The sequence below is a fragment of the Ambystoma mexicanum genome, chromosome 14 (genome assembly GCF_040938575.1).
Source record: "Ambystoma mexicanum isolate Mex_15411 chromosome 14, UKY_AmexF1_1, whole genome shotgun sequence".
In the NCBI taxonomy this organism is placed as follows: Eukaryota; Metazoa; Chordata; class Amphibia; order Caudata; family Ambystomatidae; genus Ambystoma; species Ambystoma mexicanum.
In genome coordinates, this window is record NC_090940.1 from 162840049 (window position 1) to 162865869 (window position 25821).

Genomic DNA, 25821 nt, shown 5'->3' on the forward strand with positions numbered 1-25821 from the left:
CCACAAAGTGACTCATCTCCACAGTACAGGCAAAGATGCTCTGTTCCTTTCCTTCGTCAAAGGTGGTCTGAACTGACCTTCCCTTCCTGAACTCCTAACTTCCCTAGATACTGACTACACTTTTGCTCGTTCATTTCTTACCCAAGTTCTACCATCGGTATATCCCTGTCTACCCTCAGTTCTTCTGTCTACCAACCTATCACGCAATTGCATTGCCAAAGAAATTAATTCCTCACAGGAAGTTGGTCTGTCCACTATTGTAATTATTCCCATAACCCTCTATAAAAGACGCCCTTTTTGCCTCTGGCCAACCACGATTCAGGCCCAAAGCCCTATACATTGGCACTCTGGGATAAAGTGTGTTGATCAAACATCTTGCTTAACTCTGTCTTGAACGGAGTCCAATCATGTAATTCTTTGGCCCCTGTACAGTGACATCACAGGAAGTGGTAATTTGCCCCACCCTGAAGGGACTTCACGGGAAGTGATGGAACATGACCTTTCACCCCTTGACAAAACATGAAGTGGCATCACATAGCATTGTTCCCAAGTACACTATGAAAAATATGGTTATGATGGCACTGTAATGTGATGCATTTCATAGAATAGATCACTATCGTTAATATCAGTGTGTATAGGCCCATATTACTAAATGACTGTGAATGCAAGCAAATGTACAAGGCCAAATGTGTTATAGGTTACAAGTCTTTGTAGCTAATCCATATATTGAAATACCCATATATCAAATCTTTTATCTTAAACTTTTATAGTGAATACATTTAATTTTGTGAAATTTTTATTAAGGCGGTGTCGTCCCCCAAAACCCTTGTTTCCCACCCCTAAAAACCCATCCTGACTGTTTCCCCCAAAAGATGTAACCCTTTACCCCACCCTAAATACTTTCACTATAAAGGTTTTCAAGATAAGATTCAATATATGGGTATTTCAATATATAGGATTCGATGTAAACACTGTATACATTTGTTATATAGCACTTGCGCTTTTAAACAGAACAAATATACATACAATAACACCCAACCTGTGTTGGTACTGCTTTATTAACCTCAGAAGGATGAAAGGCTGAGTTGGCCATGCCGAGATTCAAACCTGCAGATCACACACTAATCGCAGCAGTGAGTGCTCAACCCACTGAGCTATCTTACCAGCCATAGCTAGCTTGCAATCTATAGTAAAATGAACAATTACACGTCTGTCAGTCAGAAAGCAAATAACGCTAAGTAGTGGATACCATTAAACTGGGAACGGTGATTCAACAGCCGGCCATTTCAAGGTGCAGAGTTGGCCACATTTCAAGGCTGCGCGGATCTACTGTTCAGGCTTCAGAGGTTGGCAAAGTACATACCATTCGGAGGGTTCATAACTGTAATAGAGTAGTGCTGGCGAAGCAGCGCACTCGCACGTCATCCCGTACTCTGGGCACGCGTTACCTCATACATGCAAACAAACGTACTGAACAGCATGCCAGGGAGATAGGAAAGATGGATACGTTGCAACAACGCATTTATTGTGACACAATGAAATCAAGGACCACTTTATGTGCTATGGTTAAACATTTCTACACTGTACACAAGCTTTTAGGCACAAGGATTTTGTCAAGTGACCGAGGACACCGAGATGGAATGTCTTCTGGTGATCGTAACGGAGACCACGGCAGAAAAAAACATGCTATTACTGCACTTGAGAAAATTATTTTTTAATCATTTTTATTTTGTAAAAGAAACCTGAACAAGAATGCCAGCTACTCTGGAAACAAAGAGCCACGTGGTGCTGGCCAGAGCCCAGGTGCTTCCATTAAAAAAAATAGTTTAAAACATAAAATGTTAGGTACCAAGGGAGACCCCAGGGGTCATAGATGGGACCCTCCAATGACGTCCCTGCCCTAATCCAGGTTAACCGAATAATCAGAACTCAGTTTATCTCCGTCTTTAAAAATGCAGTAGATGTGGAACCCCGTAACTTCTCCTCAGGCAATGCCCAGATGAGTCTACAACTACAAGGAAATCATTCGCCAACATTCAATGTACACAATTTGCAATGGACCATTTGCACCCGGGGAAGGGTGCTCCGCCAATGAGGTGGCTGGAACAGCAAGCGAGAATACAGTGTACCGCCTGCTGCTTCCACCCACCCAAGACACTTTCCCACGGTAGCACCATGTTGCTTGTGGGAAAGCAACAGGGAGCCTCTCCCAATTTCCCCACCCTCCCTCAAAAAATATTAAATACCCTTTCCCCCATGCCCCTCCCTCCACACTTATCTGCTGGACCGGAGCTTTGTGCTCCGGTCTGGCAGCTCCTCCCTCCCACGGCTGCCATCATGTAAATCGAAGCTATGGCGGCAGGCTTTTTTTTTTTTTTTTCTTCTCCCCTTTTCTTTGATAGAATGGTCTCGCGCAGAACCCATCTCCTTGAAAAAATAAATACAAATTAAACTATTCTTACCCTTTGTGGGATGGGGGGGAGAGGGGTGATGGCCATAACCTGTTACTTTCCCCTTCTGGGACTGGCCCTGTTACCACGAAACCGATGGACTGTGACCGGGCCCTTTGTTGGAACTTCAGTATTTAACTTGTTCACCCTCTATATTTCTGTAGTGCTGTAGTTTTGGCACCAGTGGCCAACCCTGCTTTGGACCAGTTTTGCCACCACTGTGTGTTTTGACGCTTGTTCTCAAAACTGAAATGCTACTGTGAAAAGAAACCATCTACAGTGAAGTTACTGGCCAGAAGACTGAGCCGCTCCTTGTGATGGGTGGCCGACCAGAAACATTAGATTGGCAGTGGGCAAGGGATTGCGACCAGAAGGATTTAAGAGGCCATGGAGGAAATAACCGTTCAATTTGTGCACAAACACTCAAACTATTTGCCCCGCTCTCCCACCTAGGAACAAGATCACAAAGTTCAGGGCATCGACTAAGCTGTCTCCTTTTCGCTGATCTCCAATCCTCATTGTTCACTCTGAGTGTCCTTGTCTTGTTTGTTTTGTGTGTGCCGTGCAGCCTTAGGGCAATTTTGGCGCGTTACTAAGTTTAGTTTCTTTATTTGTACCTCGTGCCGAACCGTGAGGTAACTGGGCGCCGGAGACTTAGAGGAGATTACAACAGAAAATAGACATACAAGATAATAACAGTGCAGTTGACCGGGTTACACGAGAATTTAAATGCTTTAAATATCCGACAATGCAGGGGTGGGGCGAGGGCCACAATGTGGGCGGGGGCACAGTGGCCAGCATCCACATGTACATTCAGTTATACAAGTTTGCAGATGTCAGGGTATTTAAGCCCTTTTGTACTTAAGCAACTGGGGATATAACTAAAACAGACTGGTCCTTCTTTCTCTCCTACCCTTTAGTACTTCCTGCCCTCATGCCATCTCCAATCCTGCAACATAATGCACTCGACAAAACACCAAGTACATTTCAAAGTACTTTTCAGGCGAATATCCGAGAAATACCAAGCGCTGTAAAAAATGTTTTTGTTTGGAAGTTGGGTATGGTTTAGGAAAAATTGATCAGTTTAAAGGCTTGGGAATGAATAGTCCTAGTATCATGTCTGGGCCCTGGAAGAGACTGATTAATGTTAACCACTGTTTTCACAGCTTTCTAGTGTTTTTCATGGATTGCTGAAGTGGTCTTTTGATGTGTTCAAACAGAGCCCCTCCTGCAGGGGATCTTTTGGCACGTCTACAGACCCATCCCTTTCAATAGAGAGTAAACGAGTGCAATGAGGGCAGCTTTGATTCCCCCATCGGAGGGTTTCAGAAACCTCAGTCGTGGCAGCTGGTAGATCACTTCACAGTCGCATCAAATGGTCTGAAATATAGATTTTTCCTAGCACCCTGTTATGACACAGCATTCCTCCATGTTCTAACCTACCTCGGTCTTTCCACAAAAAGCAGTCTTTCTTTTAAGCAGTAAAAATCCTGCTAGTTCTGCTCCTGTTTAGCTCAACTAAGTTAAGTGACAGGTGCTCGTGGTCCTGCGACTGTGCAGACATGAGCAGCAGCATGTGGCAGCTGGGAGCTGCTATGAAATGAGGCGGTGTAAAGCAAGGGCCGTAGTGCTCAGGTGTCGCGTGGCAGCAACATGAAATGTTTCCATTCAATCGCTCAAATAGGCCCGTAGCGCTATTAGCACACTTTTCACTGCCATCTGGACTGCCTTTTGGAACTTTTAATGACCTCATTCCGGGGGGCATCTTAGGCTGTCCGACAACGGCTGCTGGGTGCAGCGGCCGAAACATTGCCATGTACAAGATTGCACTGCAGATGGGAGAGTCCAAAGGCGAGCCTGTGTTGAGTGAGTAGGAGGCACCAGTGTCTTGTGACTGCCCCCTGCACGTCTCTGGAGGTGGTGGATGGGATGTGCAAAGGGGTCTCTAGTGCCACCACCCGCACAGTGATGCAAGGGCTGGAGCTCACTTATTTGGGGAGTGTGGGGGCGGGGGTGGGGGGGTAATCCTCTGGACCTCCTTCATGCCGCAGTTATTTGTGCAGGATTGTCTGGGTGAGTGTGCCCATGCCATGACTCACTTTAAGAAATGCCCCAGGGTATAGTTTGTTTTATTGCCAGGAAGCCGGTTGTGCCAACACCCTCCACACAAGGTTTATTCTCTGCTGCCCTTTCATTTTTTTGCTGCAGACTTACCCCGAGATCAAGGACAGCAACAAATCCTGCCTACCCCCGAACTCCTTCATCACCTGCTCCTCGGACAACACGATCCGCATCTGGAATACAGAGACCTCCAACATGCACTGCACCACCATGCACCGCAACATTCTGAGCAGTGTGAGTTTTGGATCGGAGCATTGAATTCCTGTTTGTGGAGGGGGGGGGGGACTGTTCAGTTGAGCCAAAGTCCAGAAAACCAGCAATGGCTGTGTACACCTCACTCATATTTGGATATGGAACTTCTAGACCTTCAAGCAATTCAATTATATTTGAAATGGGAAATTGCTTGTGGTTTTACACAATGTCATTCAATGTTTAATAGTTGCTATGATTTCTTTCATTTTTGGACTGGATTTCAAATCGTCCAATTTTCTTGCCTGACTTGTTTCATACCAAATGCTTTATATAGGAAATCAATTTAGTTTCAACTAACAAATATTTAGAAAAATTGAATGACAGCACTGACGGCAATTGTCTGCGATAGTATAATACATTTTAGCATACAATTATTTTAAATGATTATTGTGGACATTAGATTAAGGCATATTTTAGTAGTCCTGGCCAAGATTTTGTCTCTGAATACCATCCCTCTAATTGAGCCTGAGAGGGTTGTTTAGTGCAAATACCTTTTTGATTTATTACTTGCTTACTGAATGTTGCTTCTTGTGTTCAATGATAGTTGGCTATAGTTTCCATTTATTTGGAGAAAGTTTTACCCTCTGATTAAGAGTCAATGCTCTTGCTAGTTTTTATTGTGACTGTTATATTATCGTCAACTAACTGGGGTACCAAGCGTTGCCCTTGTCCTGATTGAGTGATGTCTCATGTGCCCTGGTGAATATTGCTCTTGTCGGCAAGTCTTGCATCAGTTTGTTCTGGTGTCTCATGTGCCCTGGAGGATGTTGCTCTTGTCCTCATGTAAGCAAGTCTTGATGCTGTTTGTGTTTCAGAAGCTCTTGAGATTGATTTTTGCTTTGCATCATGTGGAGCTTTTCCAAGTGATGTTCGTTTTTTTGTGAGGCATGTTTCAGTCACTTAATGGCTTCAGCACATTTGAGAAAATGTCTGAGATTGATTGTGCTCTTCTCGTGAATGAACTTAAGTAAACTGTAACCTTGCCATTTCCCATATTTGGAGTGCTGTGATAAAAATGTAATTCTTTTTGTGAATTCCCTTTAAAAATGCTTTAATATACACTTTCGAACTGTATAAAGTAGTAATTCCTTTTAAAGGAATAACCCACATATCAAACTTTTTGCTTCAGGCACTTTTCCAAATGCTGCCTCCTTCTAGTACCTACTGTAGTGAATCAGGGGGAGCATCAGTAAATGAGGGTGTCTACGGCGTGAATTATTTGCATCCAAACATAGACTGTAATCTTGCCCCAGACAAATGAGGAATCTATGCAAAGTTTGGTAGCAGTGGGTTCAACGGTGCAGTTTGTATAGCCGGACAAACATACACACACATCCAAATTTCTTTTTGCATATAGGATTTTTTCACCCAAACATAGACTACGATCTTGCCCCAGAGAAAAGAGGAATCTATGCAAACCTTGGTAGACGTGGGTTCAACAGTATGAATTTGTATAGCCGGACAAACGCACACATTCAGCTTTATATATAAAGATGGTTTGGTGAAGTGTTTTTTTTTTAATGGCAAGTTAAACTGTCAGCCAAGTTAATGGGATGATTTGCAATAAAATATGAATAAGGAAAATTAAAAGAACCACAAGCACTCTCCCATCACAGATATTTTAATTGGCAAATCGGGCATAGTTTCTAGACTTCTGTGTTTTGCCATTTCATTTCTTGCTCTGTCAAGTGCATCCGTGATGACTGCCAAATACCATAAATGTAATTGTGTGCATTAAGATAAGCCTATAGCGGACGTTAAACACCTGGCTAGGGATTCTGAAGAGAATGCTGTGATCTATAATGCGACCATTTGAGGTGGGAATGTTACCTTTGGAACCAGAAGAGAGAAACTGCACTGTAAGGTTAGACTACTTTTTTTTTCTTTTTAACCCTGTGTCACTCTATGCGACTTGCAAAACACCCAATATACCCATGTTCGATGCATAGATCATTACCCAATGCCCAGCTCCATATGCCTCATGCTTTATTTAAAGCACATTCAAACATCAAACCCGTATTGTTCATTCAGTTGACACTCCTCTAGAAAGAGATTAGTATTTTGTCATCTCGTAAGTTGTGTAAAAGGACAAACTTAGTGTTTAATAAACGCAATACTATATTGACTTGCTATTGGGTGTCGAGTGCACAACTTAAAAGAATCACAATGTAGTTTGAGGTCCTTTTGGGAAAGCCGGAGGGCCATAGCCGATGTAGGATTTCATAAGTAAGACTAAGAAGGAATGCACCCTTCACTTTGACAGGAAAAAACTGAACGCCTTTAATGCCATCTTGCAGGCGCTGGTTCCATCACAGCTCAGAACCACTGCAAATCCCTGAGGAACTAAAAGCTCCAATTCCCGGACCAACAGGAACTGGCCCTCACTGCTTGACTTGGTTTCCTCTCCTTCCTCGTACCATGGCTCCATCTTTTGTTTATCCTCCTACCTCACTCGAAGCTCTTCAAATGTAATTTGTGCACCGAATGCTTCAGACCCTGTGTCTCTCCCACCTACCCCCCGCCCCCAGATCCACCACCACCTTTCTTGAATATCCTTAGCTCTTATGCTTACCTTTTCTGGATCATACCTTCTTGGAAAGCTGCACGCTTATAGCTTCCCCATCTAATGCGTATTGGCCACCATCCTCTTCATCCCTGCGCCATCCCTGTTTTTTCAATAATTGCCCATAGAATTCAGTGCACTTTGCCTCTAACCTTGTAAATTAACTTCGGCCTTCTATTGCCTATACTTTGTGTGGGCACTGTCTCCCTCCATCACATGGTTTACGAAGGATTTACGGCTTAACTGCTTCCTTCCTCTGCAACGTGTTTGCTTCTTCATTGCACTCCCTCAACTCTTTAGGGAATAGTCCATACTTCATCGGTAACAATGTTCGTGTAAAGAGCAGCGGTAGCACATCTTTAACAGGACTAAACCTGAAGGGCGCAGACTTTCCTGTTGGTCCGGGAATTGGAGCTTTTAGTTCCTCAGGGATTTGAGTGGTCCTGAGCTGTGATAGAACCAGCACATGCAAGATGGCATTAAAGATGTTCACTTTTTTGACACGAAAAAACTGAAGGGTGAATTCCTTCTTAGTTTTACTTATGAAATCCTAAAATAACTATGGCCCTACGACTTTCCCCGAATGACCTCCATCTAGACCGTCCTGCTAGTACATAGACTTTCTTCTTTAATTTAGAACGTTCCCTTGATCTCTCTTTCAATACCTGCCTTTTCACAATTTGAGCCTTTCTCCTTTGGTGACCTTTATCACATTTTCGTTTTTTTACCATCGTCTGTCCATCCATTCCCTCCTATTCATGCTCTTCTCTCTGCCATTCATGTTTCTTCCCTCTACAGGACCTCATGAAAATTATTCATGTGGACAATAATACTCAGGCTCTGCTAGACATGGACTACAACTCTGCCGTGGTGAACGACAAGGTCGATAATCAGACATTGGACACCAAGGTTGGGATTCGAACTTTGTGCGTGAGCCCCAATGGGCAACATCTAGCCTCCGGCGACAGGACCGGCACTCTGAGGTAAAGGCCAATCTTCCGTTAAGGGAAGCCATCTTCTTTCCATGAGGCCATTGACATGGTTTAACAGACTTTTGGAAGGTGTTGCTGTAATGTGAGGGATACCCCAACTCGTCCACAAAGCTGCCATACTTTCATGACACGTGAATGTGAAACTCTACTAAATCTGAGGCCGAATGCTGCATCTATGCCTTTGTTGAATGGGTGCCGCCTGAGCATATAATGTGGCGTTAAGCCCCTGTGCCAAGGGCTGGTACGGGGAGGGGGGGATGGGTTGACGGCCGGCAGCCCAACTTAACGGTCCAAACGAAGTGAGGGCCATTAACGAGGGCTCCGGGCTGTTAACCCCCATTCCACCCCTTGGAAACATGGGCTTAACGCCATATCCATCCACCTCCTCCCCTAGGGGTTACCAAAATACTGTGCTAAAATGGCCACCATATGGAGTCCCTCTTCCCTGTCCATAGCGGCTAGAGAAGCTGGGAAGCTGCGCAGGCAACCTGTGTGCTGCTGCACCAAACTGGTAAGTGGGGTTGGGGAGGTGGTTTGATAAATGTAAAAAAAGTGACGCTGGGGGAACCAGCCATGGGGCGGTTTAGAACGTGGGCTGAGATTGTAGGTTTCTACCCACCTGATGGGCTTGTTACCTAGTGCCGGGTTCTAATGAAAGTTCCTAGCGTTTGCTGTGACATGAAATGCTGGGCTTTTCAAGGACACTCCCCTTTGACAGCTGGGATTATTAGCTCTGTACTTGGTTGCAGGGCAATAGATTCTTTGTAGCATTAAAAAATGGGCACAATGGGGTCTTTCAGGTGTAATGATCGTCCAGAAAACAGGCTCTGCCCTTCTGGTCTGATTACATGCAGCAGCAGATATTGCTCATCTCGAAGGATGATGCATTTGCTGCTTAAAGGAGAACTGCAATAAAAAAACTCCCCTTGTTCCACTACCTACACATGTTCTCCACAACACATTTTGAGGTTGCCCTGTAGGAACCTCATGCCTGAGAATGTGGCAGCTACCATGCCAACTCCCATGTGTTCTGCTTGGGTCTCTACTCGTGCCTGCTGTCCGTGATGTTGCTGGCATTGGCAATTGCCCAGAGAGAGTGGAGTACTGTTCCTCCTCCTCCTCCTCCTCCTCCGCCAGCCCACAGTGAAGGATGGTGCTCGTTGGTTTTTATATTCTTTGGGTAGGGGGAAGAAGCCTTTTCAGCAGTGTACATCCCCGAAATTGCGGTGCGCTTGCAATAGCCTACGAAATGTTTTGTGAATTAAGGCACTGTGGGCATGGAAGACTTAAAGATTTAACAAACATTTCTGTGCAGATTTTCAGTGAATCCATTGTAGAAATCGTCACTCCTGGATGAAATCCTGTTTGCGTCTGAAGTGATCACACCCTGCACTGCTGGTGACCAAGATGTAGGGTAACGAGCATGAATCTCGGGTCCACCTGCAGCTCAGACCTGCCTACATTTCAAAATCAAAAGTCCTGATATTTACATACCGATGCCACGCCCAAAGCCGCACAAGACTCCACCCATCTTCCCAGTCCACATGCAAAAATAAAATACCAAAAACTGTGCACTGTAGTGTGGTGTGGACAGGTCCTGTGAAACTGGTCTGTAGTAGTTTGCATTAAAAACAAGTTTGCAACGTGTGAGACTGACCAAGAAAGTGCAAGATCAAAAGAAAATGTGTTTTCGTTCATTAAACACAACTTAGCCATTCACCAAACAATTATTAATGTTTAGGGCTCTCAATAAATATATCAGACAATGCTGCTGCAAGCACCCTTCCTAACCAGCAACTTGCAAGATGGTGCAAGGATTCCAAACCTAGGCACCAGCGAGAAGCTTTCTCTTCTCACCTAGGAGGAAGAGGACACTGCCTGCAGGCCAAGCGGTGAAGTGGAGGGTGGTGGGTGAAAATTGTGCACCAGGCCTCTGGTGTGATATTCCCAGCTGCTTTAGCGTCGCAGTGGGCACTGTCTGAATGCAATGGCTTTGGCGTTTAGCGTGAAGCTCTTGGGCAGGATCTAGTCTGAAGCACAGTAGTCGGCGCTGCCTGTGGCGTGAGTAGATTCTAAATCTGTTGCAGGACACCAGATAATGGAAGGTGTTGTGCACCATGCGCTGCAGCGTCGTCCACACTCCTGTGATGGGCCACTAGCGGTCTGTTTGTAGCTAATCACTTAAGCATGGGCGGAGTTGCTGGGACTAGCCATCTTGTGAGCTGGTAACGCTGGAGGCTCCACTCGCTTCCCCAGACACCCAAGTATAGTATTAAGACAGTTTCTGTGCTAAACCCACAGAGTTCGCAGGCCTGTTCAATTGCACATGTATCCATGTATTAAGAGTATAGTACCCTGACTTGGTAGAGATGCACCCGGAACTAGCATCCATTACTGCAATTTCCTTGTACCTTTTATGCAGAGTAAGCTCCGATATTCGTTGATCTAAAGCAACACTCTTCTGTGTGAGGTTAACTCTTCCCAATAGTTTCTATTTAACTGCTAGAAACCAGCCTGTTGACTGTCTCGATTCTTGTGGATATCCTCTCCTTGTTGTGGAAGCCAGAAACCTTGAGTCCCTTGCCTTCGTGTTTTCTTTGTGCATGGCTTAATAAGGACATTGAAATCCAGATAGTTTGAATTGCCTCTGTGGCGCGGCAAAGCCTGCCTAGCGAGTTCACTTGTCCGGATTCCCTGCTTTCCTAAATGCTGCTTTGTGCCCACAGAGTGCATGAGCTGCAGAGCCTGAGCGAGATTCTGAAGGTCGAGGCGCACGAGTCCGAGATCCTTTGCCTCGAGTATTCCAAGCCAGAGACGGGTAAGGGAAGAATGCACGTTCCTACTCTAGCATCACCTTTACAAGACTGAAATGTTTTGATGTCCTTTTAACCTCTGCACCCCAATATCCATGTGATCATCTTTATTTTTTGTAAATTTGCTTGAAGCGGGATAAATGATCGATGTGGGACTTTAACGTGTTGCACGGCAATATTGTGGTGCTGGGCTTAAGTGTCTGGCACGTCTCAGGTGTGTACTCGACTCAGGAATCATTGGAAGACGCATGGCCCATGTAACTAAAGAATCGTCCAAAGGTTTGTTTTCAATTTGTGCAATATAATCGAACTTGTAGTCAAAAAATCTAAACATTAAAATTGAAAATCTGGACCAAATCAAAACTGGTCAATGCAGGTGCCGGTCTCATTGGTGCACAATGTATGCTCAATATTATTTTTCCTTCGATGTAAGAAAACAAAACTCCAAAATGTTCAAATCTGACCTGATTCTAAACATGTCTGAGAGGGCCATCTACTGGTGGAAGAGAGGTATTGTACTCGGTCTTTTCCTTTGCTTAAGCACACAGGGAAAATCTTGTCTGGGAAGTAAGTTCAAGGAGCATCACCGAGCACTGGCTGAAAAGCAATTTAAAGACACTAGTAGATTGAGTCCCCTTTACACAAGTCAACATTTTGACAGGTGATCATGCCCCCCCCCCCTTCCAGTCTTAGTCCTCCCCCTTTTGATGTGCTTTGATGTAAACTTAATATAAATTTGATATAAAGATATCAAAAATGTTTATCGATTTTATCTCCAATGTGTATTGGCTATAAAGTGTTTCCTAATTTATATCCGTTTGTATATAACATGTATATTCACTTGATATCAAATCTATATATAGACAGGAGCAGCGCTCGACCGTTGATCGGTCGAGCGAAGTAAGCTCTGAAGACGGGGACTGTGAATCTAGGGTTTTGCAGAGTGATGCGGTGATGACGTTAGAGGGGTTCTGCTGTGATAGGAAGCAGTTATAAGTTTTGTATCCAATTGATAAGCCCCCCAAAGTTTTTGATAGAGGTTTTATTGAACCCCAATAATTTTTATATAAATGTTATATATTTTAAAAATCCCAAAAATATTTATCAATTTTGATCTAAAGGTACGGCCCTAAGGCTATAATGGCATGTGGGAAGGGGTTTACAACCTGGATATATAGCTTTTGTGGTATGCCTGGGAAACAGAGGCGCTCTTTCAGCTTTCCAAGGGACTAATCCGGAAATTACGATTATGAACAGCTACAGTTACGATTGGAAAATACCCCCGGTAGCCCGGGGGTTATGATAGTCATATATCTGATTGTTTTATGGTGTATAATGGGATGGAAGATGCCCGGGATTTAATGGCCGACTGTGAGCCCAAAGATTTTTTGGGCCGACGATTTGGTTTTGGAGCAACCAGCAGTGGCCAATGTGGGCTCTGATGACGGGGACTGTGGAACTAGGGTTTTGCAGGCGGTGATGACGCCTGAGACTGATCTAGGCCCTCCCACCCCCCGGAGACGTGATACAAAACAGGGTCCTGGAAATCGCGTAATTCTTTCAACATTGATGATTCGGTGGAGGAGCTTCTTACAATTTCGACATATCAAAGAGCTATTTACAATCTCACTGATGACATTGACAAGTTTTGGGACATTTGGGGCTGCTTTCTTGATGCCTATGAGTAAAGCAGAACTTTGATCTGGGACAATATATACATATCCTTGTACACTATTGTGTTGTATGACATCTATAGGATGTGCATTGGTTGTTTTATTATTGAATTTGTTGTATGGTTCATGCAATTAGTATTCTTAGTCCTTATTTCCTGCATTTGCTCTTTTTTCCTTTCTTTTTCTTTCCCTTTTTTTTTTTTCTTCTTCAACCGGTTCTAATTTTAGTACATTGATGATTATTTTTAAATTGGTTGTGATATGTTGCTTATTTACATTGAATTGATTGGCTGTGTGTTTATTGGATTATTCATGTTCATGTTTATTTATGTAAAAATAAAAATTGTAAAGCACTGTCAAAAAAAAAAAACAGGGTCTGGGGTGGTCAGCGCCAAGCTGTACCAGAGACTATCAATAGTTATTGTGTTTGCTGCTCAAACCAACTTGAAAACCCAGTGGATGCTGACAATCACTTATGTAAGGAATTTGTGTCGCTAATGGAAACCAAAACGGACACGCCGGCTCTCTCCCACGTTGATATTCAGGCCATTCAAGGATTTACGGCCATAGTGGCTGGGGCGTGTTTAAAACACTTTTACAGATGGTGCTACGGAAATAAAATGTTACATGTTGAGCCCTAAATGTCTTAGATTTTCCGCAATTCACTCAGCCGGTGACGCAGATGAGGATTGGTGTAGAGACTCAACAGTGCGTGTCTAAAACCTAATGGGGTATAGAATCAGCGAATAACCACCTTTTAAAAATTAAACCATTTAGACGCGTGTGCCTGACCGCTGTTATAAAACTCATTCAGAAAACAGTTTCTAAGTGGGTGGGGATAAAGGATATCTAATTGAACGCCTAATGGAATGTCGACATGTTTGCTTACCGGGGCAGTGGCATGCAATGTATCTGTGCAGTAATCGCGTGTAATACGGAGCCTATAGAAGGACCGATTGTTCTAGTATTTTAATGTGAATACATTTTGAATAAAAATGCATGTTTTAAGGTCAATAAAAATCTGTTTATAAAATGTGGTTGCGTCTTTATGTTGAGCAGTTGTGGGTGAACATGTCTAGCCTGAAGCTGTCCAATATATTATGATGGATGTGTTGGTAGTTATGTCGGGGTTGAAGGACAGTTCTGTAAACTGCGAACCGAGGGTGAGGTGGTGTCATGGGGAGCGGTCAAGACGTGGCTTTCAGGGGAGGACTACACGCTACACATGCCAGCCCGCAAACATTTTAAACAGCGAATGACTGTCGTATCTGACGTCGACCATCGATGGCAGGCAGATGATATGGATTTGAGCCAGTTCCGCGAAGACAACCATACTTTCTGCTACATTCTAGCCGTCATCGACATTCTATCAAAGGAGGCCCATTTTGAGGCTTTGACCCCTTAACTGCCAAGGATCTCTTCCCCCCCCCCCGCCTCCCAGTGCCAAGGCCTTTTTTTGGTCATTTCAGTATATCGCCATTCAATATCTTGTAACTTTTGTTACATGAGAGATCCCTGCCGAATTTTGCCCTTTTTTCCCCCCACATGTAGGCGGTCATAACGCCACCAAGGAATCCTAGTTTGCTGTGGGGGGGTGAGAGAAAATAACCAAAAAGGGAGAACATTTCAGGTTTTTTCAGAAAATGCCAATAAAATGATGTACAAAGAAGCTTGTGGTTTTCTCCTTGTAAGAGCTAGGAACAAATCGTTTGCTATGGTGAATTCACCATCTTCCAGGCTTCAAGAACAGGTTGAGTGGAAACAAAAAAAAAGCATTTTTTGATATGGTTACCAGCCGTTTTGAGAGGTAGGTGATTTTGCCCTATTTTTCCCACTAGGACATGCATGGACGGAATGGAAGAGGAGGGTAGTAAAGCTGAATGGGAAGACGCAAAGGAATACATTTCTGAAAAGTGAACAAAAATTCAAGATTAGTTCAAGATTAGGAGGGGGTATTTTGCGCATGTCAGGCAACAACGTAGGGAAATATTCCATAGTTTAGGGAAAAATCAGGAAAATGACAGAAAAAAAGGTCGGTGGTGGACATGGTTGGCCCGGTACGGCAATGGCTTCTGTGAATTTTGAGAAAAGCAATGCCCCGCTACATTTCCCCGACTCTTCCAGTTAAAAAATCACACATTTTTCATAAAATTTGACAAAACAAGCAATACCACTAGCCAAAAATTAAGCCATGGTGCACAGGTTTTTATGCGTATGTCCTAAACAGACTTGCTTAGGATGATATGATCTGATATATGGCATTTATAATGCGCCTATATACAAGTGTTTCAAGGTGCAAAAGTAAAGAAAGTAAAGAAAACGAATGTGGTGAGGAAGGGTACGCATACATTTTTTTGAAAGAGCACAGACCTTTTTAAAGGCTAGGTGACTTGTGCAAGTTACAAAAGTGTATAGTGCCTAAAGCAGCGACTAAATGTAGGTCACATTTGGGAAATTAAATGGTTGTGTGACAAAGTGCAGCAGCAAATGTTCGCAAAACCTTATGAAAACCAGGCCAACACAACAAATGTCCTACCTTACCGCATTCGCACAGATGTCCTGACAAAAACGGTACCTCACATGTGTGGGGGCACATACATGGGCACAAAGGGAAAAGGCTAAACCACTGGTAACCCAAAGTTTTTCTGCAGAGCAGAGTTTGCAGGATTTTGCTCATGTGGACAACCTACAGATTTGGGTCTAAGCTGTCGAAGCCACCAAGGAAAACCGGGAACCCCATGCATTTCCGAAAAGACACCTGTGGGAATCTACAGAGGTCTGACTTGCGCGAATCGCCCCAGAATGCATTACCCACAATCCCCAGCAAAGTCTGAAATTTGGCTAAAAAAAAACACAATTTTCAGACATTTCCCTCTGCCAACCCACCAAAACAAACCGCCAACAAATGTGTGGGTGCACCTACCTGGGCTGAAAAGTAAAAATGTCAACCGTCCACAAGTCCAACGGCAGTCCCAGGGATCCCTGTGAGGGTCCCCATCCATTCCCCAGGGGTAATTCGGTAATGCTGCCTAGCCAGAGCTCCAGGATGTTCTGGGGGTTATGTCCCTGGCTTTGGGTGGTTGTCCCTCATATGGGTTGACAGTCCACAAGTCTGGCTGCAGTTTCAGGGAGCCTCGGCAGGTTCCCCATCCTTTCCCAGAGGGAGAAGGTGTAACGCAGCCAAGCCAGAGCACAAGGATGGTCTGGGTGATGTCCCAGGCCTTGGGCACCCATCCCCCCCCATGTGATTCGACCATCCCCAAGCCCAGCCTGGAACTCTGGCTGGGCTGCATTACAGCTGTCGTGGGTAACGCCCATCTGCCCCCAGGGGGGCCAATACGTGTGGCCCCATGATTTGGGGGCTGGGGAAGAGGGCTGCTTACATAGTAAGCAGCCTCCTCTCCCCCTCACATCACAGATCCCTGGTGGTCTAGAGGCATTGCTGGGCGCGAATCAAGCCCAATGCTTCAAAAAAGATGTTGGAAAGTGGAGAATCTCCCCTTTCCAATGACACCGACACCTCACTCTATCTGAACGACACAATAGCACCACAGATCAAGGGGGAGAAAGGTGGAGATTCACCTTTCATTTTCACTGCTGCAGCTGAAAATGGCTGCCGCAATGAGACTTACTTTCAGTTTCATGTCGGCGTGCATAATGCACGCCGACATGAAACTGAAAGAAATCCAACCCCCGGTCTGTGAGGAGGAACCTCCTCACATAAACCAAGTGCCAAAAAGGACAAGCTATTGCATTGTTGGCAACACAAACGTAATGTCAAGAACGAGATAGCTCGTCCCTGGCACTTAAGGGGTTAAAGAACAAGACAAGGTCACATCGTGGCGATGGCTTTTAAATGTATATTTAACTAAGGCCGGGCCCCTGCTAAACTACAGACTCATGCTGGTAACTATTTTTTTTAAATAAGCTGCTACTGAGTCTTCTAAAGCAAAACGGGGTGCATCACTTCGTAACACACTAGCCTCTATTTTAGAACGTTTTATCGAACTTTTAAAACCTGGCCCTGGCGATTTTCTCTCGGCTAAATACACCTGTAGATATGTGGAGGTGTTACCCGCTGTTATAAATGTGTATAACACGCAACATAGGTCTATTAAAACCACCCCCGCTGATGTAACTGTGCAAAATTCCCTTGAGGTCTGGGAAAAACGGTACAGCTAAAGACTATTTAAAAAGGCGATGATTATGCCCCTTAAAGGGCTCATGTGCGGATCTCAAAACACAAGGCCGTTGTTACAAAGGACTATGAGCAGAGCTACAGCGACGAGATGTTCATCATAGATGGAGTGACTCAAAGAGAGGGCATCTATATATACACACCAATTGATTTATTCGGGCAAGGGTGTTGAAGGTGTTTTTTTGTTTGTTTTACAGGGAGGAGATCCAGAAAGTCAGTAAAGACCAACAGCGAGTTTATAGAATCAAAAAAGTCAAACATTAAAGGTTGTGGAGCCAGGAAATGGTATCTAGTCAAATGGCTGGGGCGGCCTGACAAATTCAGAGGCCACGTGAGCGTAACAGGGCGGCATGGAGTCTGCACCTTTCTATGTTATGCTCCCCAACAACGCTTCAGCCAAGACATTCCCAGGGAACAAAATATCCAACTTTACCGTGAAGCTGACCAAACACATAAATTTACAAGGGAAATAAACAGTGACGCTCATTGAAGTTCTGTTCGTCCAATCGTGTGACACTTTAGCCCCGGGGGAAGCCGCATTTAATACAACGAACAAACCCTCCAAGGCTCTGGCCGGCAGGTTCCTTGAGGGGCATTACCAAAATATACAGGAACTTGTCAGTCATCAGAAAAGCCATATCAATCATGCCCAAGTACGGCGATAGGACGCTACACCTAGACCCGCACCAGCGGAAAGTTATTTTTTTTTTTTCAACAGGGTCCGAATGCATTGGTTTGGTATACAACAGCAGGAAGACTGCAAGATATTAGGAAGTGTGCAGCACATTGGAAGTAAAAACCGTGGGACAATACTTGCGTCAACATTAACTGGGCATTTTATAGCTTAATGCTTTACAGCAATATCATGGAGTGTGTGTCAAAGGGTGGGCGATAGCTATGCCACGCTGCTTAGAACTGTGGAGATTAAGGGGAACATCGATATTGTGAACTTTCAATACAAGCCTGATTACGGCCCAGTGTGTAAAAACCAGTTTGACACAGACAGACCAGAGACAACCAGGGGTAGTTTGTATCATTTAAATACCGAAAAATCTGGCTGCGGTTGCACTTCAGACCGCTCCGGCTGAAAGACATATAAAACGTTATAATGGCTGTGGTGAAGAACTATGGAGACCCTGGGGCCTATATGGAATATTACATGGAGCAGACTGGTTACGGCGATAAACCATATTTTAGCAGAACCCCTGTAATGTATGATGCATGGCTCAGAGGTATCTTTAGAAATCTTTTCAGATGTGCAATGCCCTTCCTACATCGCTGCTTTAAATTGGCTAAACCGTATGTGAAAACAGTAGCCACCATTATTGCAAAAGACGTCCTGGGAAGCGTGACAAATGGCGGTTGCTGAGCGTCTCGCCAAACAGAAAATGGCGGGGCAGGACATATCCGGACTCATTTATAAACCACACAGAAGCATTACGAGGAGGAGGTCCGCATCCCTGCTGCGCAGCCCCCCGAAACCCACCAAGAAAATCAGATCAAAAGCCTGATGCGGACAGCCGAGTAAGAAGTGGGTTATCACTAGAAGACACAAAGGTGGTGAAAACTTTTTAAAGACAATGCCCTTCTTACACTGAACCTCCAGGGAATGCATGAAATCCGAGCTCTCTTCACACCGTACCCTGACCCAAACAAGCATTGATACGTTTCAACATGGAGGTCTCGCCTCTGGCTGCTCTATCGCTGCTAGCCCCCATAGAGTTCTTTGTATCTGGGTCGACCGACATGAATCTGGATTTGAACGACAGGCTGCTGTACCCAACCTGTAAAATAACAAAGGCGGATGGGACTGACCTTGCGTGTACAGCACGATTGGGTACGATCGCCTACCTGATAGCCACCATGTTCAATCAGGTGGACGTGACGTTCGGTGATCGAATGATCATGCAGAACGATATGTACGCCTACCGGGCCTACTAAATTATGGTTAATGTCCTGGATAAGCAGCTCTCAGAAGGTCTCTTATGACAAAGTGGGGTATTTTGATCACACCGCTCTGGATGGTGATAACAAGGGGTTCGCAAAGAGTCCTTCACGCCAGAACCAGTAGATTTGATTTACTAGGACGTCTACACGCAGACCTTTTGTTACAGGAAAAATTATCGATCAATGCTGTTGACCTTAAAGTGAAACTGTCCAGAAAAACTAATGCTTTCTATCTTATGAGCGGAGACGCTGAACAATACCAACTAGTCATATTGGCTAGTTTATTCATCAAACATGGAAGCGTCTCGCCGACGATTAGACTGGCGCATGCAGAGGCGCTGCAGATCCTAATGGGAATTATCCTGTGGAGAGAGTCGCCCTTAAAGTCTTCAGCATTCCTACCGGTAGCCGGTGCTTCAGTCAAGACAATCTGTTCCTGGGCCAGCTTCCAAAAATAATCATCATGGCTATTGTTGAAACAGTATTGATGACGGCGCATACAATCGATATCCCTTTGAATTCAAACACTGCAGCGCTACATAAGAACAGTGTCTGATCCCTGCCACAGCATACGCTCATAACTTTGGAGGTGTGAACAGAATTGGGGAAATAAATGGGCTTGGTGGCGGTCACTCGGAAGCACATGCGGGAATGCACCGGTCTCAATCACGCCCAACGAGTATGCTCTCGGCTATACCCTACTGGCCTTCAATCTAAGACCGGCAATGCATCAGCGGGTCATTTCAACTTCATGAGTAGTAGAAACCTACCTGCTGAAAGAGGTACTCGCTGCTAGTGTGGAGCAATGCACAAAGAAAACTATTTTGGTATTTAATATACTCTACAGATGAAAGTATTTTTGTGTAAGCATAGACACGTTCACAAAACATTTCATGGTGTGTATGCCAGCGATAGATGTCCCAAGCACCTACCCAGGAATCAGCTGGTTGTCCTGGTGATGAGCACTGATCCGCAGAACTGTGGTGGAACACATTGGATAGCTGTGGTTGGAGGGGGATGTGCGAACAGTGTTTGATCGTTTGGCGCACTTCCCGTAACACCCCATATACACGAGTTTTAACAGACCATGTGAAAAGCCTTGCAAAGTAATTACATCATACCAGTGTGCCGGTTCAAGCATCTAAAGCCGTGACCTTTGGCAAGCAATATATATTTATCGTCAAACGTTTGAATGGAGATTGCTGTCGGGTGTTTTGAAAATGCATTCGAGCAATCCGAATCAAAACGATCAAAAGGTGGCCAGATTTGTCAAGACGTTACCTAATGTGTATAGATGTCGCAAAATGTTCAGTGTGTCAAAAATGTAAATGCGGATCGTCTATCCAGTGATACACATGTCAATAAAACTTTTTTCTTAAACTCACCGTGTTGTATTTTTTCTTATGTATAATGACAAAGTATTAAAGAACCAGTCTGTTTTACGATTTGAAAACATTCAATAAAAAAATAAGACCTACTTGATACAGAGAATGAAAGTTATACCACAAACATGCCAATACAGCAAAGAAGAAACTTATACATTAAGACAATGATGGGGAGCACATTAATCGGATAACCAAATAGGGGGCACACGTCTGACACGGCCTAGACGCTTCAGCGATGTGGCTGATGGGGGCACTGTAGATTTGTCAGGGGGGGGTATGTAAAGATTCCTTAAACAAGCTGGTATTCCACCCATCGTCTGGACTGGGTTGAACAGGTTCTGTTCACAGGGCTATCTGGAGGGCTATGTAAGTAACAGGGGCACCAGATTTTAGCTGCTCCAGAAGGTGTCATGGGGCGACATTACCCACAACGGATGTCTGGATATTTAAGTCAGCAACAGCCTGCTTGAATGCATTACAGCCCATTGGAGGTGTAGGGGGGGCATTTATTATAGCCGTGGGGTGTTGATTCGTAACACCTTCTACTAGATTGTGCAGGTTCAAACCCTTTAGAACCCTGCCTCTCTAAATAAACTCGCCCATATATGTCCAGCTGGCCACATCCTCTGCAATTTTCAGCTTATGTAGCAATAGTTCTGCGTTGGGTTTATAGCGTTGTCTAAGGGTCTTCACCATCCCAGCCGCAACTGGATCTGGCCCTGGTGGAGCCTTGACACAACTTGATTCCTCAGGCGGCATTTATAAAGTTTGTTTCTCTCTGCATCGCCGTGGTTTAAATATTTATGCAGTATATCCATATACAAGGTTGCTTTATCATGCACCGGTAAATCAGGGCTATTTAGAACATCCTTCATTTCCAAGGCAAGATGCATGATGGAGACTTTACGTATATCCCGATACGGTGGGGACAATGGGGGGGGGAGGATTATCCAACTTTCTAACTGCTGGCTGTCCACCAAATACATTTTATGGGTGTGCTACATCACTTACCCCCGAGCAAGCTGGTGATTAGCGATAGGGCTATGCCTATCAAAGACCCTATGAATTATTCTTTTAGCCCTTAGCAATATTTTCTTATTGACCAGCTTGAGGTATCTCGTCCTCCGCACTATCTTTCCAGTGCAGGGGATGAGCTAACTCGTCCTCCACACTGCTTACCTTTGGGGGGGCTGATTGCCTCCCCTCTTCTGCTCCCTCGATTACCTCCAAGCAGTGAAGGTGAGGACTTTCCCTTTCGTGCCTGGCGGTCGGGGGGTGGGGGGTTGTTGTGATGACGTTGGCACACGCTATGCGGGGCTGGGCCCATGCCTGAGGCACAGATCCTTTCTGCTTCCCCAGGGGGGGCAAAGTGAGGGTCTGGCCCCATTTTGCCACCCCAGGGAAGCAGAAAACAGCACTAGACCACCAGGGAATTGATTTTGGGGGTGGGCCTCCAGGTCAAACTACCCCCACACCCCCAGAAAAGCCACAACGGTGGCACAATGTTTTTCCATCATTGGGGGCAGATGGGCGCTGTTTTGCACCCATTTGCCCCCATTTGCCCCCAAGAAAGGCAAAACCTTCCACTACATTGTTAGTGACACACTTGGGGGCATCAGGTGGCTGGCCAAGTCCCTGGGGACCAGCCCTCTCAGGAATTACCCCCCCCCCACGGAGGGGGACATCCTTTCTGCTTCCCTGGGGGAGGGGGCAAAATTGAGTGTCTTGTCCAGTGTGTTCACCCCTGCGAAGCAGAAAGCACTAGGCCACAGGGAAAGGATTTTTGGGGTGGGGGCTGTTTGGCCCGTTGCAGCACCGCTGGCCGTCCTGGATCTCTGGCCGTGCCACGTTGGAGCTTTTCCCAACAGGGAGGGGCGGGGACCCCGCCGGTTCACCCATTGACCGCTGATGGGCCGGGGGCGGTCGACACATGCAAGGCAGACGCCCAAGGCCACGGCCAGCACCCCTGACCTTCCTAGAAGTCTGGCCTAGCTGTTACCGCTCTTACATCTGGGGAAGGATTGGGACCCGGCCAGGACTCACTGGGACTGTTGCTGGACTTGTGGACGGTCAACCCACATGGGAGACAGGGACCCAACCCCAGCGGCCGCACCCCCGACCGCACTGGAGCCCTAGCTGTACTTCATTACAGCTTTTCGCTCTGGGGAGGGATGGGGATCTGTAAAGAACTCATGGTGGCAACGGTAAAGTGATCACAGTTTAAAGGTGTTTAATAACCTGTAAAGGTAGGTTGGAAAAACGCCTAATGTAAACCTAAATCTAAGATGGGAGAAAGCTTCGACCATCAAATAAGGCAGTCTTAGTGGCGTTGTCCAAAAAAGGGCCTATACTATGAAAAATCTTTTACCAATCCTTACGCTAAATACAAAAGTGTGCGATAATGTTTTTAAGAAAAGTGTTCACAAATAATAAGTCAGGATGCAATACTTGAGGTCTCGCTTACCCACGTTTTCAGCATGGCACAAGGTGGGACACAGCACACGCTCGAGCTTTCCCAGCACGAGCAAACAGTTCCGCTTTCAGCAATCTGGGCAATCTGGGCATACGGTGGTGAAGTCTCTTGCCGCCGTGGGCCTGATGTATTCAAATAATGAACAAAGTGTTCCTTTTCATATATACATTGGGTGATGTCTTTGTCCACCCCTGACTCGCCCTCTTCTGCACCGGACGAGCAAGTCGCAATGGTGGACACAGATGAGGAGGACCCGACACTCCATCAGCCAAAGCCTTTCACGAACGGCTGGCGGGCCTGGCTGAGTATTTGGGTATCCCACAGCCATAGGTGGAACAACCAGAGGCAGGGGTATTGGCAGAAGTTTTCACTCTACCCCCCATGGCTAGAACAGGAATCTCACTGCAGAAGGACGTAGTGGCGCTTGCCAAAAAAGGATGGCTCGAGCCACATTCTACCCAGCCTACCAATTGGCGTCTCAATGCGAAGTTCAGGCAAATGGAAGAGGACCCCCTCTTACTGTCAGCACACCCCCAGCTACACGAATCGGTGATAGTGGCAACTTCACTGTATTCTAAGCCCCAATTGTCCTCTGCTACATCAGCCTCAGCACACCTGGATAAGGAGGAGAACGTGGAGGCGTTTGGAGAGAAAATCTGTTCCAATGCCTCTCCCTGTGCCGGTCCAATGCAAATGCCATGCTGGCAGCGGTCAACCAGAGGCTATGGCGGGAGATCAGACTTCCTACCTGAACTCCCTGTGGAGAGCCAGGCTTGCTTTGAGGGTAGGCTGGTGGAGGCCAAAATAGTGTCACAGGACATAATGGAGTCCTGTGGTTCACATCGATACCTCAGGTCACGCCATCTGCATTTCTACCGACATGAGAAGGACGGCTTGGCTAAGGGCGGCTAAGTTCAACCCTGATGTCCAGGAACATATACTGGACTTTCCGTTCGAGGTGGGGGGAGGGTGCAGGGGGATGATCTGTTCACTTCAACAACAGACCAGGAACTCTATAAGAAAAAGAGTAGCTCGCAGACTGCTAAGTCGATCCTCACCAAGTCCACCCCTAAGACATATAGCCAAGCGCACCAGCACTCAGACAAGGGTCAGTTCTTCGGAGGCTTCAGGGGTTTCCAAGAGAGGTGGTTCAGACATCTGGGCAGATCTGAGCCAGCACAGGTGCGAACAGCAGAAGGTGGCTCACAAGGGCTTTTCCAGTCCCCCTACTCAGCCCCAGCCTCGGAGGGCAAGAAATTGTGACGCATCCATCCGGAGCCACAAGTCTCTGGTGGGGGGGTAGGCTTGCCCTTCACTCACCGCTGGCGGAAAGTATTCATGGATCCGTGGATCCTCTCCGTAGTATCCGTTGGCTTCCAGCTCCCTATCCCTCCTTTTCTCTCCTCCCCTTAGCTCCCACAGATTGTCACATCAACTCTGTTGGCAGAAATAAGCTTGCTCGTAGAGAGTCAGGCAGTGGAGTAAGTCCCAGCCTCGCAGCAGGGGTCTGGGCTTCTATCCACATTTTTGCTATACACAAAGAACCAGGCTGGCCTGAGATTTGTGTTGGACCTTTCCACTTTGAACCTTTCCCTTCCTCTCCAAAAGTTTAAGATGGTTACCCGAGCGCTAATATCGGAGACATTGTGTACAGGAGACTGGATGTGCTCCCTGGATCTGAAGGATGCATAGCTACACGTCCCGATCTAGAAACCCCACCGGTCCCTTCTGAGGTTCAGGATTATGGGGTTTCACTTCCAATACAAGGCTCTACCCTTTGGCCTCAATTTGGCCCCCAGGGTCTTTACAAGACTGGTGAACGCTGTGGCAGCCCAACTCAGGGCACAGGGGCATCATACTACCCATATCTAGCCGACTGGCTAGTCAGGTCCCTGCAGGCAGTCTAGCACACTGCCTTCGCACTCATGAATACACTACACGAGCTGGGATTATCCATCAATCTCAGTCTGTTAGCGCCCACGCAGAGTCGAACCTTCCTGGGCCTTATCTGGAATACGAGCGCCGAGAGGATTTTCCCCTCAGCTGACAAGATCGCAGCCATCAAGTGGGCCACGTGACATTTTCTTAGCAGAACAGTGACCTCTGCATGGTGGTACCAACACCCCTTGGGCATCATGGCAGCATGTCTCCACGCAGTGCCGCATACAAGGCTCAAAATTAGGCGATTACAGTTGCACTTAACATCCTCCTGGAGTCAGAAGAGGGGTTCCCATGCAAAGCTGATCAGCATCCCACATTCCCACCAAGGACCTAGTTTGTTGGCGCACAGACATCAACCTGGGCTAGGCAGGCCCTTCAGACAACCAGCACCTCAGGTCACCATCACCACTGACTCATCCCTAGTGGGCTGGGGAGCTACCTTGGACAGCCAGTGTCCATGCTCCCGTCAGGAGCAGGCGGCCCACATCAACTGGCTCGAGTTGATGGCCATCTGGCTTGCTTTCAAAGCCTTCTTCCGGATGACCAGCGGCAAGGCGATCCTCATTCAGACGGACAGCTCCACCAGCATGTATTACATCAACAAACCTGGTAGCACTAGGTGGTCTCCCCTCTGCACTCTAGCAGTCAACATTTGGGAGTGGTCGCTGGTAAACATGCACCTGGCAGCAATCCACCTCCTGGGGGCATCCAACCTGGAGGCGGACAGGCTCAGCAGGCTGGGTGCGGACAACTACGAATGGAAGATGGATGAGCTGGTCCTTCAGGGAATCTTTGACAGGTGGGGTCATCCTCGGGTGGATCTCTTTGCCACCTTGTCCAACAGGAAGTGCCTCCAATTTGCATCCTGGCAGGGGCAGGGTCTCTCTGGGCGACCTGATGCAGATCCAGTGGAACATAACTCTTATGCCTTCCCTCTCACTCCTTTGGTCCACAGGGTAATCTGCAAAATCAGGGAGGCCCGGCACCTCCTTATTATCCTGATAGCTCTGTGG

General features: G+C 46.1%; 1 protein-coding gene across 4 annotated transcripts in view; it reads left to right on the plus strand.

The window, feature by feature from the left end:
* MAPKBP1 (mitogen-activated protein kinase binding protein 1) overlaps positions 1-25821 on the plus strand; it is a 787404-nt gene that overhangs the window by 488217 nt on the left and 273366 nt on the right. For all 4 annotated transcript variants that reach the window (XM_069638801.1, XM_069638804.1, XM_069638802.1 and 1 more), the window contains 3 exons: positions 4659-4805; positions 8185-8369; positions 11105-11196. In XM_069638801.1, coding sequence (XP_069494902.1) covers positions 4659-4805; positions 8185-8369; positions 11105-11196 — 424 coding nt within the window. The remainder of the gene's footprint in view (positions 1-4658; positions 4806-8184; positions 8370-11104; positions 11197-25821) is intronic.